Below are 18,426 nucleotides of genomic sequence, written 5' to 3'. Positions count from 1 at the left end.
AGGTGCGGCTGTGGAGCCGGTGAAAGATCAGGCTCGAGGGTGAGTTCGGGCAGCGCTCAGGAGTGTAGGGCAGTGACCCCCTCTGTACCGCGCCCCTGGGCGGGCATCATCGGGGGTCCTCCAGCCCAGAGAGGGAGTGCACGGCCCCAGGGGAGGCCGGAGTGGACCCCAGACGTTGGGCGGCTGCACCGTGTCAGGGCGGCTCCAGGTGCGGGGAGGCCGCGCGGGGAATCGCTGCAGCTTCCATCCACGCGTGCCTTGACCCAGAACTGCTCCAAGTTACAAAGTGTTATTTAGAAGGGGCGCCTGGGGGGCTCGGCGGTGAGAGTCTGCCTCCAGCTCAGGGCATGACCCCGGGGTCCCGGGATCAAGTCCCGTGTCGGGCTCCCTGCATGGAGCCTGCTTCTCCCTCTGCCTGGGTCTCTGCCTCTCTCTGTGTGTCTCAGGAATAAATAAATAAGATCTTTAGAAAAACCTATTTAGAAGGACAGGAGAGGAGCCGGGCTGAGGCGTTCCCCGCACGGCGAGTGGGGAAGGAAGGGGGTGCTCCAGAACCAGGCCGGGGGGGAGCAGGGGGGCAGGGGGGGCTGCCACAGGGGTCGGGATAGGAGTCCCCAGGTCTTAAAGCGCCGCCGCAGGGTCTCACTACAGTGAGAGGCGAGGCTGGAGCGTCTCGGTTCCCGTCACCTTCTGAGCCTCGCGAAGCGCGACAGCTGCGAGAGGACCCCCGTGGTCGGCAGCCGGAGTTTAGTGACACGAGCCAGGGAAGGGGTTCGTGTGGCGCAGGACCACCCGTGTCTGGGGTCCACGTGCAGGCTCAGGGCATCGACTGACCCCCTGGGTGGAAGGCCCGCCTGTCCTTGTCCCCGTGCCTTGTCCCAGGAGCAGCCTCACGGTCCAGAGCGGGAAGGGGCACCGGGGGTGTGGGTGGGGCCCCCTCGTGCCGCGCAGCCCCATCCTGACCCCAGAGTGATGGTGGCTCGGGATTCCCGTGCCCCGGGCTCAAAGCCCCCACCCCTACTCCCAGGGCAGCCCCCACCGCGGCTCGGGACCATGCGCTCCCGCCCCGGGGGCCTTGCCCGGCCCAGCGTGCTCCGGACCTTGCGTCTTGGACTCCGCGTCCACGCGGGGCAAGGGCGGCGCGGTGTCCCCGGGGCACGGCCTGACCCCTCCGCCCCCGCCGCCAGGTCACCTTCATGCTGCTCGACCAGAACAACCGCGAGCACGCCATCGACGCCTTCCGGCCCGACCTGAGCTCCGCGTCCTTCCAGCGGCCGCAGAGCGAGACCAACGTGGCCAGCGGCTGCCCGCTCTTCTTCCCCCTCAGCCGGCTGCAGTCGCCCAAGCACGCCTACGTGAAGGATGACACCATGTTCCTCAAGTGCATCGTGGAGACAAACGCGTAGGGCGCAGGCGGGGGCCCTGCCCAGGACCCCAGGGCACCGCGGCGGGCCGGACGGCCGGACGAGAGCGGGGCGGCCCCGGAGGTCCGGGCGGGTGGGCGCCGGGGGGCGCCTCTCACTGGGCCTGCCGCACCGCCCGCGAGCCCTGCGGCCCGAAGGAACGGGGAGCCCCTGAGCACAGCTTCCTTCCAAACACGCGTAAAACCCAAGAAAGCGACTGTGCGGTCCTGAGGGCGCCGAGGAGTCGGCCAGGCCGCCGCAGCGGGAGGGCCCTGGGCCGCGCCGGGTGCAGCTGCTGACACCTCCCGGCGCTGCCGGCCCTGGGGGAGACCCCGGCCTGCCTCCGGCTGCGGCCCGCACCTGTCCCCCCACCCGGGAGGCCGCGGCCGATTCCGCAGGGCCCCCCCCGACCCCCCGTGCTCGGCTCCTGGGGCCGCCCAGGCTCCAGCTGCGGCGACGCTCCTCTGCCCACCCACCGTCATGCCCATCGCTGCTGGCTCACACCCCCGGGGCCCCGTCCGTAAAATGGTCACGGTCCTGCCCACCCTCCCTGGCACGGCGTGTCACAGGCGCCACGTGCCTGCGGGTGGCGGACAGGGCTTTGCTCCCCGCCCGCTCTCGGTGGGGACGGGGCCTTGCGCTGGGGAAACAAGCAGCCGCCGGCGCTGAGCGCAGGGTTGCCGGGCGCCCCCCTCGCCCCCCACCCGGCCAGCCCCGCTCCCGGGCCCCTGCCCCCCGAGCCCGCTGCCTCGCACGGCTGGCTCTCAGGCCTGCGGGTGGGGGCCGCCGCGACTGCCGCGTCCCCGTGCTCGGGGGCTCAGGGCTGGGGGGTCGGACAGCGGGCCCGAGCCTGGGAAGCAAGGGCGAGCCAGGGCTCTCTGGGCCGCACGTCTCGTAGGACAAGGCCCAAGCTGAGAGGTCTGTCGGGCGAGGAGGGGGCCGCCGGGGGCCTTCCTCCCCAGGCCTGACGCTGCCCACCCCGGGGGGCGCCCGCCCGGCTCGGCAGCCTTTCTCCGGGGGCACCTGATAGCTGTAAGCAGGAGACAAGCAGTTTGGAAGGAGGAGGGTGGGCGGTGAAGCGGGGCCTCAGGCTGTGCGGCCAACAGGGTCGGGGCAGTAGGAGAATCCGCACAAACGCGAGGGCACAAGCGCAGGAAACCAGACGGCCTTGAGGTTCAGAACCCGAGCTCGGGCCCAGGGCCACCTGGCCCCGTCCCTGCCCCACCCCCGCGCGCTCCGGCCGGGCCTTCTCTGCGTCTTCTCGCAGCACTGGAGGACCCCTGAGGTCACAAGGGTCGTGCCCAGGACAGCGGCCACGCGGGTGCACCTGTCACGGTGCAAGAGCCCGGTGGATGCTGTTCACGCAGGGCTCCGCGTGCATCAAGCACCCTGCTAACCCCTTACGCCATTCCCTTCATTGACTCACAACAAGCTCATGCGCTCCCCTGCTGTCACAGTCGCCAGTACATTTAGGGAAACTGAGGCAGAGGCAGGTAGGGTCCCTCATCCCGGTGATGCAACTTGTAAGGGACAGAGCCCGGAATGTTTTGGTAACAGCTTTACTAAGATATAATTCAGGGGCGCCTGGTGGCTCAGTCAGTTAAGCATCTGACTTTTTTAAAAGATTTTATTTATTTATTCATGAGAGACACAGAGAGAGGCAGAGACACAGGCAGAGAGAGAAGCAGGCTCCCTGCAAGGAGCCCGATGCGGGACTCGATCCCGGGACCCCAGGGTCACAGCCTGAGCCGAAGGCAGACGCTCCACTACTGACTCCATCCCAAAATAAAATCTTTTAAGAAATTACTCTTATTTTAAAACATGTTTTCTTTTATTCTTCCAGATACAATAAATGTGATTAAATATTTTGAATATTTCTTGTTGGAATCTCATTACACTTGCAACGTAACTTGAGAAAAGCTGACGTTTTCCCACCCAAGACCTTTGTGCGAAGGGATCATCCTAAGGGATCACCAGGAGAGGGCCTGGCCGGTCAGGGCCAGGGAAGGAGAGGGAAAGCTTGGGGAGAATCAGGAGAAACTTCCAGGAAAGGGGCGTTCCGATCTAGGGCTGGGGAGCTGAGTGATGGAAGGGGCAGGACGGGGTCTTCGGCACCAGGGCATGCTGGAAAGAGAGTGCTGGGGGCGAGGCGGGGTCAGGAGGCCACCTGTAACGGGGGGCCTGGGCGTGGGGAGAGAGACCTGGGCACAGAGCTGAGGAACTAGAGGGCTTCCCGGAACTCGCTTCTACCCTATTCCCCAGCGGGTGCATGTGGCCTCGTCGTCAGGCCTGAGCAGAGCGAGAGGATGCCCATGGGTGCCGCACCTTATTAACGAGGCCCTTAAACAACCGCATCACAGACCAGGGCGCACTGATTAGGGGCGGTCACAGCTGCCGCTTACTAGGTGCCTGTTGTACCAGGCGCTTCACGCGCATCATCGCATTCCGTCCTGCAGCAATGCTGAGGCGAGTGCTGCGCTGATCCCATTTTACAGGTGGGGAAATGGAGGCCGAGAGAGGTTGAATAGTCGGGCGAAGGTCCCGGCAGCTAGGAAATGGCAGGCCTGTGGTCTCCCCCTCTCTAAACCCCATCATCCCGCCCTCGCTTCCTCAACACCTGCTCTGTGCAGGGCTCTGGGCTCTGGGTGGGCCTGCGAGATGAGTCATTCAAGTAGTCACTTATTCAACAAGCCTTTTTTTTTTTTTTTTTTTTTTTTTGAGCTCTTACCGGCACATGGGCTTATTTATACATGCCATGCTCATTCCAGAAAACAGAGACTGAAGGGTAGGGGTGTGGTCGTGTGACGAGGGACAACAGGAAAGCCCAAGTTGGGAAGGTCAGAAGAACCCAGGACTGACACAGGCACGCCAGGCGCAGGCCTTGAGGTCCTGCACGTTACCCAGACAGTTGTCCCGTGAGCTTCCAGCCGCCCAACCCATCCCACGTGGTGGCAGGTGCATGGAGCCGTCGTGGGGCGGGCTGGACGGCCGCGCGCACAGAGGGCAGGGCGCAGGGGCCTGTGCACGCATCATCGGGGCTCGGCGGGAGCCCGAGGGCCTGATGGGGAGCGAGCCGTCGAGGCGGGAAGAGAGCTCCGCAGCACAGGACCAGTGAGGACACGTGCGTGCCAGGGGGTCCCCCGCCGCTTGGCTCACTCACAGGGAGGCGTAAGGGACCAGCTCTCAGGGCCGTGGGCCTGTAGTCACAGTCCACAGGCCGGGCAGCGGGTGGGGCGGGAGGCACCGGCCTGGGGAGGCGATCCATCCCGGGGACCCCAGGTGTTGCTGGCAGGCCCCTGGCTGAGCGGCTGAGGCCACGCAGGCCCCGGGGTTGACCCTGACCTCCGGCAGCCTCCGGGGATGCCCAGCCGACGGTGCATACATCAACGGCACCGAGGGGTCGCCGGGCCGCCTCCTTCCGAGGGCCGCCGCTCTGGAGCCCCCCACCCGGCCCCGTGCACCCGCCACGCCGGCCTCGGGGAGAGGAGCCCACGGCTGGAGCCCAGCGCGTCTGGGCGGCGTCTCCCAGCGGGGGGCGGCCTGGAGCCCCCGCCGCGCTTGGGGCCAGAGGGCCGGGGCGGGACGAAGCACGGCAGCCAGGCCCGACTTCCCGAGCAGCGATGGAGCGAGGATTCAGTGGCCAGCGCCGTGGCACGCGGGCTCCCCAGGCCTAAGGGCTACGGGACATGCCCCCAGCCAGGCAGAAAGTCCCCGCGGCGCTGGCGAGACCCTCACACCCCAGGCGACGCTCAGCCAGAAGGTTAAACAAGCCGTGGCGGCCAGACTCGGAGGCCCGCAGGACGCCAATCCCTGGGCCAGGAGGCCGGGCCTTGGTCCCAGACGGCTCCTCTGCCGACTGCCCGCGCCTTTCCCGCAGGCCCTTGAGCAAGCCTTACCTGCTTCCCAGCACCAGCGTCCCCATCTAGTAATGAGGAGTGGGAGCCCTGCCCCGGGAGGTCTCCTCCACTTGTGGGTGTCCCCACCCCCGCCCCCGCCACGGCAGGTGTCTAACGCGTGCTGGCCACCTCGACCTCAGGTTTGCCACCTGCAAAGCAGGAGAGTCCTAGTCCCCACCTCGCTCTGCAGGTACAGTGACTTCGGGGATGGAGCACACCACGTGCGCCTGGGGAAAGCTCGCGGCGCTCCCCACACCCACGCTGCCCTGAGGTCATCTCAGGCCGCATGGGCCCCCACGGGCCCCCAGCCGCGTGCACAGGGGATGCCAGGCGAGAGGTCAGGGCTCCAGAGCTGGACCTCCCGGGGTGGCAGCCGAGCTCTGCCAGGGGTGGTGCTGGCTCACAAGGGACGTGGAGTGACGACAGCTGGCGTGGAGGCCGGGCAGTGCCTGGCGTGGGGCGCTCACTCCGCTGCCCCGGGGACCTCCTCGGACACCCCAGTGTGAGACAAGGGGGCAGGGTGGGGCCTGCGGGGCCCCGGGGCTTTGGGGGCGCGGACCCAGCGGGGTCCCGGTCCCTCCCCGCCGGGGAGGCGCACCACCTACTGCCCGTGCTGCCCTCCGCAGATGCTTCCCTGAGCGGTCAGGTCTCGACTCCCCCTGATGCCCGGGAGGGGCCTGGCTCAGTGCCCAGCGACCGCGGGGACCCGGGGCTTGCTCCGTCCCAGCAAAGACGCCTGGAAGGTGCTGGACTCGCCGGCCTGCGTGGCTCTGTGCAATCTCTCGTGTGGACAGCTTGCAGGACAGCTCACGGTGCCCCGGAAGCACCCCGCAAACCCACACAGATGCACTGCACACCCACAGCCCTCGGGCCGGGGCCAGGGCTCTGTCCGTCTGTCCTTCTGCTCGGGTACCGACTCCTACCATCACGCTACTTGGATCCTATCAAAGTTCTGACACGAGGTAGCGGCGGACCTGATTCACGCGAGAGACGGGACCAGGTCATCATCACCGGACGGGAGCGGGGTTCGCTGGTCACCTCTTCACACAGAGCCTGTGCACACACCAGAACCACGCGTTTGTCCTAAGTGTCGCATTTGACCAGTGAGTGAATCCAAAGCCCAGATTAGGAAGTGACCCACTCGAGGCTCCCAGCCGGGGGAGCTCCCGGAAGGACACGGAGGCCGTGGGACCTTGCCGGGCGCCACCGCTGCCGTCCGGGCCCCTCTCCCAGTGCATGTCAAGGTCACCTGTTGACGGGTCTGGCCCACCTGCCAGCTCTGGACCAGGCCCTTCCTGAGGCCGGAGACTGCGTGTCACTTCAGGGCACATCTCCCTCTGTGTCACCCCCTCCCACTCGGGCAGCACCCACTCCCCTAAAGGGTGCTCAGTGTTGAGATGTGGGGGGCGGTGGGGGAGCACATTTCAGAGGAGGGGCCCAGGGTCTGCAGCGCACCTGCGGGGAGGCCGAGAGGCTGGGAGGCCGAGGATCGCCTGTGTCCCGTGCCGTCGTCTCCTCCCGCTCTGGGCTCCAAGAGGGGCAGACGCTTGCCTCCTCTCATTTCCCCACAGAAGCCACAGGTCAGGGTGTTTGTGGCCTGGCCGCTCGACAAGGCCACAGGCGCTTCCACGGCTCACAGTCCCACCCTGTCAAGTGTCCCTGTGGTGGTTGTTGACGATCCTGCCCTCTACTGTCATCTGAAAACTCCCGGCTCCTCTGCGCCGGGGACATTATACACTGACCCCCAGACTCAGGCAACGAAACACAGACCCACCTAGCCGGTCACCTGGCCTCGTGGGCAAAAGTAACTTCACCATCGCGAGTCTGAAAAATCATATTACAGGAATAACTACTGTATTTGTGAAGAGCATTCCTTCTCGGGGAGCACCCGGAAAGTACTTCCAGAACGAAATCCTGTTCTGCCAAAGCACAAGGCGCTGCGCTTTGAAAGCAGGTGGAGGGATCCCTGGGTGGTGCAGCGGTTTGGCGCCTGCCTTTGGCCCAGGGCGCGATCCTGGAGACCCGGGATCGAATCCCACGTCGGGCTCCCGGTGCATGGAGCCTGCTTCTCCCTCTGCCTGTGTCTCTGCCTCTCTCTCTCTGTGACTATCATAAATAATAAATTAAAAAAAAAAAGAAAGCAGGTGGATTTTTTGTGTGGTAACGACCTGTGCCTCAGCAAAGCGGACCTAGAGGACTGTGGAAATCTCCGGTGACTTGCACCTCCTCCCTGTGGTTTTCTGGCTTTTCTGAGTCATCCTTAATCAGAAGGAAAAACAAGGACAGGGCAGTGTGTGGAGAAGGATGAAGTACTGCAGGGTGGGTGACCCCGTGCACACCCGCAGCAGGTGGGGAGGCTCCTGCGCCAGTTCCCCCAGGTTTGGCGGCCCTTGGCCTCTCTGCGGGGCCTCTCCAGGCCTCCCCCACTCGCCAGTACTTCGGCTCCAAGGGAGGGGTATGTGATGGTCTTGGGGTTGCGGGTCTGAGCCCCTCCTGGGCGTACAGGTCACCAAGAACAAATAAATGGAATTCCCAAATAATTTTGAGCACACAGAAAATAGAGGAAAGGGTTCAGGCCTGAGACGGAGGAGGATGGCAGAGAGCCACCACGGACGGCCACCCAGCTCGGCCCAATCTTGGCGCGCTGCTGTCTTTGCTTCAGATATTTTGAATTTCCTGGGAAACAGATCAGCACAGGTAGACTCGGACGGCCCGTGTGACTCTTTCTGGCCTCATCCCTAACACTCCCGCCTAGGGGGACCCGCTCTCCTAAAGTCGGTGTCGGATTTCCCGACACGTTCTAACAGTTTTTGGTACCTGTGTCCCTAAAATGCGTCGATAGGACAGTGTTGAGTGTTCAAAACTTTTTTTCACATCACACTGCACCTGTTCTGCAGCTGGAGGCTGGTTTTTGTTTTCCCCAGGAAAGGTCTGCGGAGAAGCGGCTCCCTCGGTTTGCAGGCCTGAGCTGGCCGGCGGGGCTGGCTTCCCTTCTGTTTTCGGCCTCTGGCTCTCCTCTTTGGCGCGCTGCCCGCTGACATCCTTAACCTCTTTTCTTTTCTTTTCTTTTCTTTTCTTTTCTTTTCTTTTCTTTTTTCTTTTCTTTCTTTTTCAGCCGTAGGATTGTCTTCGTGTCGCTCGCCCCCACTTTGAACCCACCGCTGCCGGCTCCCGAAGCAAACTCCCATCAGCGCCGCGCACAGCCCGGTCCGCGAGGCCCAGTGGCCTGGGGCTGCGCACGGGCTCGTCGCCTCCCGCCTCCCCCCCCCCCCCCCCGCACACCTGCCCCCGCCGGGCGTCCCCGGCCCCCGCGCACCGCTGCCTCCGCCCCGGGCGCTCACCTCCGTGTCCAGGTGCCACCTGCGCGCACCTGCGCCGCGGGCCGAGGCTCTGCGGGTCCGGGTGAGCTGCCTCCGCGCGCTCTGGCCTCCCGGGCTGCGGGGGCCCCGTCCTGGCCGCGCCGCCGCTGCCTCCCTCCCCTGCCCTCCCCTGCCCTGCCCCTGCCCCTGCCCCTGCCCCGCGCCGGCTCCGTCCTCGCCCGCCGCCGGACTTTGCGGCGTCTACGCAGCAGCCTGTGAGGCGGGCCGGCGCCGAGCGCCCCCGGGACGGACGGGGATGCGCCCCCAGGGCCCGAGGCCGGGCTCCCCCAGCGGCACAGCCGTGGGCGCCCCGCGGGGCTGCGCGGCCTCGGGTCGCGGGGCGAGGCGGGGGGCGGGCGGGCGCCGGCAGCGCGGGAGGCTGGGCCGGGCCGACCGCAGGCCTCGGGGTCCGCGGGGGGGGGGGGGGATGACCAGGCCCCGCCCCGCGCCCCCAGGCTGCCCCCCGCCGCCCGCTGCGCGCCCCCGGGTGCACCGCGCGGGGACCGGGGCCGGCGGGGGGCGGGGCCTCCGCGTGCGTCCGCGGCGTGGGGGGAGGGGCGGGAGGAGGCGGGAGGAGGCGGGGCCGGCGGCCGGGGAGGCGCGGGGCGGGGGAGGGGCGGGAGGGGGCGGGGCGGGCGCGGGGCGGGGCGGAGCGGGGCTGCGGGGCCGGGGCGCGGGGGCGGCGCTGCGGGGCCGGGCGGGCCGCGGGCGCCAATGGCGAGGCCCGCGCGGCCGCCGCTACTTACATAAGCGGGACGTCAATAATTCGCGGGAAAACGCGAAAAAGATGGCGCCCCGCGCCCGGGGGGCCCCTTCCTGAGCGCCCGGCCCCTCCCCCGCCCCCGCCCCGCCCCGCCCCGCGAGACCCCGACCCCGGCCCCGCGGGCGGACACTCGGCCGGGCCGCCTCCTCCGCCGGGGCGCCGGGTGGGCAGACTGCGGGAGGGACCGGCCGGCGCGGGCTCGCGGTAAGCCGGGCGCAGGGCCGTCGGCGGGCGGGGGCGGCCGCGGGGCGCGGGCGGGGGGGCCGGGGCCAGGGCCGGGGCGGGCGGGCGGGCGGGGGCAGCGGCGGGGGCAGCGGCGGGGCCGGCCGGCGCCTGACCCCCCGCGGGCGCCCGGGAGGCGGCCCAGGGCCGGGGCGTCGGGGCCGCGGGGGGCCGGGGGTCCGCGGCGGGGCGGGGGCGGGGGTCGGGGTCCCGGGTCCCGCCCACGCGGCCTCCCGCCCCGACACCCGGGAAGAGCGGGGCCGCCCCGAGAGGCTCCGGCTGAGTCAGCGCCGCGCCCCGCGGGCCCGAGCCGGAGCCGGAGCGGGAGCGGGAGCCGGAGCCCGAGCCCGAGCCCGAGCCCGAGCCGGACGCGGCGGCGAACCCGCAGGCAGGCGGCCCTCGCGGGCGGGTTTGAATCAGCCAATCAGCGCCGCGGGGCCGGCGGGGGCAGGCGCGGGAGGGGGCGCGGCCGGGCCCCGAGCGCCGGGAGGAAGTGTCAGCTCCGGAGCCCGGGGGGCAGGGGGCGGACGGGGGGGCCCGGACAGGGGGACCCGCAGCCCGACCCCGGCCCCGCCCGCCGCGCGGAAAGGGGCGCCCTGGGGGGAGCGCCTGCCCCGGCCTGCCCCGGCCCCGACGGCCACGCACGTGCCCGGGCCCGCGCCGTCCCCCGCGGGGCACACGGCAGCCTCCGCCCGCCGCCCTCCGCCCGCCGCCCTCCGCCCGCCGCCGGCGCCCGGTGCCCGCGGGGAGGGGAGCCCGGGGCGGGCGCAGGGAACAGAGCGCGGCTGTGTCGGCTCCGCAGAGCGCGCAGGGGCACGGAGCCAGGTGAGCGCAGGGAGGGAGGCGGGCCTTGGGGACGGCTTCCAGTGCCTGAGATGACACGGGGAGCCACAGACGGCCTCCGGGAGAAAGACAGGGAATGCTTGGCCCCGTGGAAGAGTCTGGTGGGGAAGCGGGGAGGCGGGGAGGCGGGGAGGGACCTGTCCTGGGTGTGGTGGTGTCGTTCCCCACCCCAGGAGCCAGCAAGCGTGAGCACAAGGCTCCCCAACAGCGAGTGAGTGAATGAAGGGCCCAAGCAAAAGGGAGGCCTCAGATCAGACCAGGACGGGGACGCAGAAAAGAGGGGCCACATGCCAGGGCCCACTGGGCTTGAAGTTGGCACACGGCGGCACCTGACTAGTGGGAGAAGTCTAGAGATGCTCGGGGGTTCTGGGACCACCAGTGGTACCACCAGCAGGGAGAAGAGAGCGTCTCATAGGGTGGGGACAGAGACAGGTGCAGACGGACACGGCAGCTTGTGATGACTTACTGCTTGGAGCACACTTGCCCCTGAGTGGATTTAGATGTCCCAGAATTGGTTTCCTTGAAGTCACCCCATAACTGAGAGCAGAAAGGGGGATCACAAAAGACAGAAGCGGGCCATCTGTACCTGGTCACTAGCCACCTGGGAGCTTTCCTTCCCAGATCTCGGGGCAGGGTGGGGGGAGCAAAGACTTCCCCCCGCTCCCCTCCCGGAGAAGGCCTAAGGCAGCCTGCGCAGGAGGTGGGAAGAGGGGCAGGGGTGCAGACCAGCACACCTCACTGAAGCCTTGCCTCTGCCTCCACCCCACTGGCCACTTCCCCTGCCGGCCCTCAGTTCCTCTGCCTGTGGAATGGGAGTAATAACCTGCCCCCCGCAGGGTTGTCACGAGGATCCAGCGCGATAACAAGCGCCCAGCACACCGTACCACGGGTTGTGTCCATGATGGGCTCCTTCCTTCCCCGGATGGACTGTTGGGGCCGGGGAGTGAGGAGTAAAAACCCTGTTCTCTCTCTCTCTCTTCCAGTGTCAGGGGAAGCTGATGGAGAATCACACTCTGGACCCAGGGACTCGGGACTCCTATGGTGCCACCAGCCACCTCCCCAACAAGGGGGCCCTGGCAAAAGCCAAGAACAACTTCAAAGACCTGATGTCCAAGCTGACAGAGGGCCAGTACGTGCTGTGCCGCTGGACAGATGGACTGTATTACCTCGGGAAGATCAAGAGGGTAAACTTTCCTCCCCGGCCCCAGTTCCCAGGCTCAGCGTCTCTGCTCGTCCTCTGGCCTGGGCCTCCCTTACTGCCCCTCATGCTCAAAAGATGAATGTGGAAGGAGCCGGAGCCTGCTTGGGCAGGTGCCATCCTCAGGGCTGACATCATGCAGCCAGGTCTTTAGAAAAGAGCTCTACGAGCCCACAGAACAAAACAAAGTCAGGCTGGAGGGGACCGCAGGTGACCACCTGGCCTGCACCGTCCTTGGCATTCCCACCAAGTCCCCAGGCACACTCTGCCTCTGGAACCACTGTCCTCCCCCTTCCAGCCTGGCTCTGCTTTCTGGAGCACAAGGACTGGATGGGAGAGGACCTCCATGTCCCAGGGGCTGGTCCCCGGCCACTTTCTCACGTTGCCCCTCCCTCTCCGCGCCCAGGTCAGCAGTTCTAAGCAGAGCTGCCTTGTGACTTTTGAAGATAATTCCAAATACTGGGTCCTCTGGAAGGACATACAGCATGGTGAGTACCCCGAAGGGCCCGGGCTCCCCTGCCCCACCCTGGCCCGCTCTCCTCCTCCACTCCCATCCGCCGCCTTCTCTCTGGTACTGCTTGCATCTGCCCTTGTCAGATGGGCCCCCCTGCCCCCCGGCCCACCTGAGGAGATCCGATGACGAGCCTGTTTACACAGAAAGGCACTCGGACGTCTGTCACGCCTGTGATCACTCCCACGTCACGAAGGGAGGCAGGCAGGTGGAGGAGGTGGCTCGGACTCCTCCGGAAGGTGCTGGGAGAACTGGGATGCCACTTCGTGCCCGACTGCACAGGGCTCTGGGTCAGTCCGGGGCCAGGAACGGGGAGGGGCGCTCAGAACTGGCTCCTCTGCGTGTGAGCACAGTGCGCCCGATCCACGTGTGGGGGAAACGAGTGGAGGCAGCCCCAGCCGTGGCGGGAAGCCGAGAAGGCAGAGATGGACCAGGCAGGGCGACGATGATCATGTCTGGGCGGAGCTGGAGCAGCTCTGGGGCTGAGCCGGAGCTGGGTCGGGCGCCATCCTGGCCCGCGGAGGGCTGACAGTCCCCCCCACGGCCCCGTTCTCCCTTCCCACGGGCATCACAGACCCCACTCATCAGTCACAACACTCGTGTTTCCCGCTTGGAGCTCTAAGCTTGGGCTCAGTAGGCCTCGGGCCAAGCTTCAGCTCCGCCACTTGCTTGCTGCGTGTTCTTGAACAAGTGACACTTCTCTGAGCCTCGGTTTCTTCATCTGAAGAAAGGAGGTGATGACGGCTGTGGCCTCGCAGGGCAGTTGCATGAGACCTTTGGCCCAGGGCTCCTGAGTTGCTGGGAGGCCCTTCCTGAAGAATGTGTTACCGAAAGGAAGGATTTCAAGGCGCCTGCCAAGTGGAGGCCACAGAACCCAGCCAGTTCGCAGAGGCTCCATCCAAGATGTCGTGGCTGATGCGGAGGTGGAGACGCTTCTCCCAGCGCCCCTCGCCCTCAATTTCTTCTCCCAAGATCCAAAGCACGGAGGAGCTCTTCTCTTGAGTTACCTTCTCACTGAAGGCGATGGAGCGGCCGGGGAAGACCCCCGCAGACATTGGGTAGAGGGCCCCCGGTGCGCCAGGCCCCCCGTGGGTGCTGCAGTGTGTTTCCCCAGCCAGAGAACTGTGCGTCCCGGGCAGGACGGAGCCCCTGCTGGCATCGCTGGGAGGACAGCACGAGGATGAGCAAGCCGCAGGCATTGAGCACTTGATTACGCTTACCACTTTACTGGCTTACCTCCTTAGGGAGTTGAGGGCTTGTCGTGACCCTCAGGACCATATTGAGGAATAAGAGGCAAGAGACCATGGAGTCGACAAACATGCCTCGAACACATGTTGTGTGCCACGCGCCGTACGAGGTCCTGGGCACGTGGTGATGAGCAGATCACTCGCAGTCGGCTAGGGGAACAAGACAGAAATGCATCACAGTGTATGAATGTATCCGCCCAAGCCTTTCACAGATAGACACACGTACTCTTCAACAGTAACCAAAAAAGAAAAAAGAAATGAGAAAGAACTTGTAGATTAAAAGCAGTTGAACACACTTAAAACTGTTACGACATTTTTATTTAAGAGACAGTTGGAAATGTGAACACTAAGTTTGTTGGTGATATTAAGAAATTGTTTTTAATTTTTTAAGTGCAACAAAAGCACTGTCATTATGTTGTTTTTAAAGAAGAGCATCCTAATCTTTCAGAGTCACATACTGAAACATTTTCAGAAAATGATTAGGGATCTGGGAATTGGTTCAAAATAATATAAGACGGGGAAGTGGGTGGGAATACAGTCAGAAGATTGGCTACGAGTTCTTAACGATGGGAACATGGAGTTTCATTATGACATTGTTTGTTACTGGTAACATGAATAAGTGCTTAACAAACTAAATTAGGCAGAAGAGGCAGCATGATATGGTCAGAAAGAACAAGGGATTAGGTGTCAAACAGCCATGGGTTCGAATCCCATTTCTAGTTCTATTTAACTTTTGGGATTAACTGCTCTGAGCCTCGATTTCCTTGTCTTTAGAATGGGCTACTGATACTAGGCACCTCAGAGTGTTGGGGAGATGCAGTGAGCCGGCCCACGGGGTCTAGGGCCAGGCCCTGCACTGAGGGGCGGCTCAGCACCTGGAAGGCAAATCCTGGGATTCCTGCGAGCCAGACCTGACCCTGGAGGGCCCCTGTCTCTCTCTCCCTTTCAGCTGGCGTTCCAGGGGAGGAGCCCAAGTGCAACATCTGTCTGGGGAAGACATCGGGGCCGCTGAATGAGATCCTCATCTGTGGGAAGTGTGGCCTGGGTGAGTGTGGTGAGCAGGGCACGGAGGAGCCCCCTGACGGGTTCCCCACCACTGACCCAGTGGGTGCATCCCACTGGGGGCTCTCAGCTGGCTTCCCATTTCTGTTGGACCCCGGAGTGACAGGGGCCAGCCTCTGGAGCCCTGGGGAGAGCTGGGGTTCCTGAAAAGTGATGTAACGTGCATGGGTTGGAGCTCCCCTCACCCCCTGGCAAGGATGAGTGGAGACGTGGGGCACAGAGGCCCAAGCCAGACTGTCGTGCCAACCCCACTGGGGCCCAGGCTGTCTCCATCGCCTGCCTGGATGCCAGTTCGGCTCGTTGCTGAGCATTGCAGCCAGCCCCTGGCTCCTCCGACGGGCGCTGCCCTCGCTAGCCCTGTGGCCTTAGGGCTGCCGGGCTGGGCCACTGCCTCCCCGCGGGCACTCAGCAGCGCCCCTCTGCCGCAGGTTACCACCAGCAGTGCCACATCCCCAGGGCGGGCAGTGCGGACCGTCCCCTGCTCACGCCGTGGTTCTGCCGACGCTGCATCTTCGCGCTGGCTGTGCGGGTGAGCCCTCCGTCCTTGCAGCCCCTGCCTTTCCCCGCCTCAGTGGGAAGCCTGCACCCCCTGCACGCAGGCCGACGGCAGGTCCCAGAGCCCGGGCTTGGAGGCAGACAGCGCTGCTGCCACAGATGGGAAGTGGGTGGCCAGGTGCCTTAGCCTCCCTGAGCCTGCTTCCTCAGCAAATGATAAAATGGATATGGGTTTGGGGCCAGGGGTAGGAGCCCCCCAATAAATGGTGCTTTGCTGTGGAAAGACAACACCCACGTGAGCACCCACACTCCGTACATATTGGGTGTTATGGTTACCTTCAGAATCGTTGGTGTTAATGCTAATATGATTCCTAAGAGATCCTCCTGGGAGGGAGCGAGGATAGATGCGGGATCCACGAGAAAAGGCTTCCTCCGTTTCCGACACTGGAACATCCACGGGTCCCCGGGGTCAGCGTTTCCCTCGCCAGCGGCAGGGCGGGCGCTGGCTCCTGTGGCCGCCCCGGGCCCGCCCCGTGCACCCTCCCACCCCGACCCCCGCCACCCCCGCCGGGACCCCGCGGCTGAGCCGGACCGTCACCTCCCCGCAGAAAGGCGGCGCGCTGAAGAAGGGTGCCATCGCCAGGACGCTGCAGGCCGTGAAGATGGTGCTGTCCTACCAGCCCGAGGAGCTCGAGTGGGACTCGCCGCACCGCACCAACCAGCAGCAGTGCTACTGCTACTGCGGCGGGCCCGGAGAGTAAGGCCGCGGGGCGGGGCCTCGGCAGGCGGGGGCGTGGTTAGGGGCGGGGCCTCGGCGAGGGCGGGGCTACCGCTACTGCGGCGGGCCGGAGAGTAAGGCCGGGGGGCGGGGCTACTGCGGACCCGGAGAGTAAGGCCGCGGGGCGGGGCCTCGGGGGGGGCGGGGCTAGGAGCGGGGCCTCGGCGGGGGGCGGGGCTACTGCTACTGCGGACCCGGAGAGTAAGGCCGCGGGGCGGGGTTCGGGGCGGGGCCGGTGGCTGGTGGCCGGGATGCTGTGGAGGCGATTCCCGCCCGACTGCAGGACGAGCCCGAGTGGCTCTTACCGGCTGCGTCTGCGTGTAGCCTTGGGCGACTGAGCCTGCTCCCCTGGGCTGACCGCCCCAGGCATTGTGGCCGGGGCCACAGAAGTGACAGCTGAGGCCTCTGCCCTCAGGACGCAGCCTGCAGGATGCCCTGAGGTCCTGAATCTTAGCCCCATGACAAGTCCTCGGGGTCTGGAGGCTGGGCTTACCCAGGCTAGCTGGGTAATTTGGGCAAATCACGTGAAGTCCTTCGTCTCCTAAGTGGGGTTGACAGTCCCGGCCTCCCCAACTTCCCCGAGTGTGCGAAGCTCTATGGGATGGCGGGGAGAAGTGCGTATAGCAGCGGGACGGTGGCTGTCGGTGCCGGCTGGGCACAGTTGCCCCGGGGTGGTTGTTAGAAATGCACCTCCCAGGGGCTCCCCAGTGATTGAGCAGGTCTGGGGTGGACTAAGGAATCCATAGGTTAGCCTAGATCCCAGGTGATTGTGATGCACACAGTCCAGGGACCTCACATGGCAAGTTGTGAACAAAGCCTAGGTTGTCCTTAAGGAAGTACTACTTTGCCCTTCGTTCGTATTCAGCGAATAGTCGTTGACTGGCCCCGACAGGGTAGGCACAGCACTGGGTAAGGAAGACCAGGCGTGATGCTGCCCGTGGAGCATACGGGGCCATCGGTCTCCCACGATGTCTCCGGGGCAAACCTGTCCACTTTGGTGGTGTTTGAGAAGCAGCGTGGGGGGCACAGAGATGGGGGCTTCCCGTGGCGTGAAGAGCGTAGGCTTTGAAGTGAGGAAGACCGGGATTGAGTCACCACCCACCACTTGCCTCCTGAGTGACCTTGCACAAGTCGTTTAGGCTTAGGACCATGGGCCCGTCTCTTGCCAGACGGGGAGATCAGACTAGCATGAGCCTGCTCCCTGGGCCTCCCCTGGCGCGGCCTCGTGCTCGGTAACCGTGGGTTCTCTTCCTTTCCCCTGGTGGAGAGCAAGTTTGTGTTGGGAGAAGTGGCTGAGGCTGACGCCCGGCCTGGAGCGTGGGCCTGGCTGACCCTGGCTCCTCTGGCTCTCCAGGTGGTACCTGCGGATGCTGCAATGCTACCGGTGCAGACAGTGGTTCCACGAGGCCTGCACGCAGTGCCTCAATGAGCCCATGATGTTCGGGGACCGGTAGGTGCTCATCTGGCCCAGCACCCTCAGGGGTGGGAGGGCGGATGGGGGGGGTGCGCGGACAGCAGGGGCAGCAGTGCTTCCCGACTGCCTGCCAGGCCCTCCGCAGGTGGGGTCTTTGAGCATGGGCACCTGTGTAAGGGAGGCACCTCGGGGTAAGGCCCTTCTCGGTAGAGGAATGTGCCAGGCCACGGCTCCAGCTGCCATGGCCTTGTGGGGGGGCCTTCGGCAACGCCCCACCTTCCCTAAGCCCTTGGGAGGAGCATGACTGATCTGGGTTCTACCGGGCGGGGCGGAGCTGTCGAAGGCACACGAGTGTCGCACTAGATACTGGATGTGTCCTGGTTGGCGTGGCACGTTTGTGACCGAGCGTGGCGCGTGTGAGCGGGTGTCTGGGGGGGAGGAGGGTGCCCAGCGCAGCCCGGCCCCTGCAGCCCCGCAGCCTCTGCCGCTCGCCCCCAGCTCCCCGTGCTCCAGGATCGGGACATGGGGAGTGGCTTAGGTGGAGGGAAGGTGGGGTATGGGGCCTCTGTCCTGCCGCCGCCCTGGGGACTGGGGACGAGGACGGCCCAGGGGAAGGCAGGGGGGAGCGCGGGTGGGCATCAGCCCTCCCAGCACAGCCCCCTCTCCACCCGCCCCTTCCAGGTTCTACCTGTTTTTCTGCTCCGTGTGCAACCAGGGCCCCGAGTACATCGAGCGGCTGCCCCTCCGATGGTGAGAGGCTGGGGCTTGGCCCGCCCGCCCCGTCCCCCCCCCAGCCGCTCCGCTCCCACCTCCCTCCGGGAACCACTGCGTGTGCAGCCAGCGGGCCGGCCTCGCCCCTGCCCTTCAGCCCCGGGGCTGCCTCCTCACCCAGCCCCACCTACCTGCCCCCCTGCCCAGGGTGGATGTGGTGCACCTGGCCCTCTACAACCTGGGGGTGCAGAGCAAGAAGAAGTACTTCGACTTTGAGGAGATTCTGGCCTTTGTCAACCACCACTGGGAGCTCCTGCAGCTCGGCAAGGTACGCAGGTCGGTGGGCTGAGAGTCGGGCGCCCGTCGGAGGCCTGGGGGCTGGGAGGACGACCCAGAGTCTCTCAGCTGCCCACCCCCCCAGTCCAGGCTCCGAGCCGCGCCCTGCAAGCGGCTTCCTGACCCGGCTCTGGCAGCGGGCAGGCCGGGGCCTCGCTGACCGGCAGCAGGGGCTGGGGGTGGGTCTG

General features: G+C 65.7%; 1 protein-coding gene and 1 long non-coding RNA gene across 10 annotated transcripts in view; one reads left to right on the top strand and one right to left on the bottom strand.

Moving 5' to 3' along the window:
- LOC140641961 (PHD finger protein 19) overlaps positions 1 to 18,426 on the top strand; it is a 42,970-nt gene that overhangs the window by 16,929 nt on the left and 7,615 nt on the right. For 5 of the 8 annotated variants that reach the window (XR_012038557.1, XR_012038556.1, XM_072842574.1 and 2 more), the window contains 8 exons: positions 11,470 to 11,670; positions 12,091 to 12,172; positions 14,392 to 14,487; positions 14,933 to 15,033; positions 15,608 to 15,756; positions 17,132 to 17,227; positions 17,873 to 17,941; positions 18,110 to 18,230. Coding sequence is in view for 6 of the 8 variants with exons in the window: in XM_072842574.1 (XP_072698675.1) it covers positions 11,470 to 11,670; positions 12,091 to 12,172; positions 14,392 to 14,487; positions 14,933 to 15,033; positions 15,608 to 15,756; positions 17,132 to 17,227; positions 17,873 to 17,941; positions 18,110 to 18,230 (915 nt within the window). In the remaining 2 variants the exon portion in view is untranslated. Of the gene's footprint in view, positions 1 to 1,187; positions 3,276 to 9,356; positions 9,626 to 10,341; positions 10,469 to 11,469; positions 11,671 to 12,090; positions 12,173 to 14,391; positions 14,488 to 14,932; positions 15,034 to 15,607; positions 15,757 to 17,131; positions 17,228 to 17,872; positions 17,942 to 18,109; positions 18,231 to 18,426 lie in introns of those variants that run through there. The other 3 variants (XM_072842577.1, XM_072842578.1, XM_072842579.1) reach the window with 3 other exon arrangements.
- On the bottom strand, positions 11,858 to 15,749 carry LOC140641965 (uncharacterized). 2 transcript variants are annotated; one of them, XR_012038563.1, is made up of 2 exons: positions 15,592 to 15,749; positions 11,858 to 15,443 (listed from the first exon to the last, which is right to left on the bottom strand). It is a non-coding gene; the product is annotated as an uncharacterized lncRNA (long non-coding RNA). The 2 variants fall into 2 exon arrangements; XR_012038562.1 differs by having other exon boundaries at positions 15,598 to 15,749.

This window comes from Canis lupus, chromosome 10 (genome assembly GCF_048164855.1).
Source record: "Canis lupus baileyi chromosome 10, mCanLup2.hap1, whole genome shotgun sequence".
NCBI classification, from domain to species: domain Eukaryota; kingdom Metazoa; phylum Chordata; class Mammalia; order Carnivora; family Canidae; genus Canis; species Canis lupus.
This window is presented reverse-complemented; position numbering and strand designations above follow the sequence as displayed.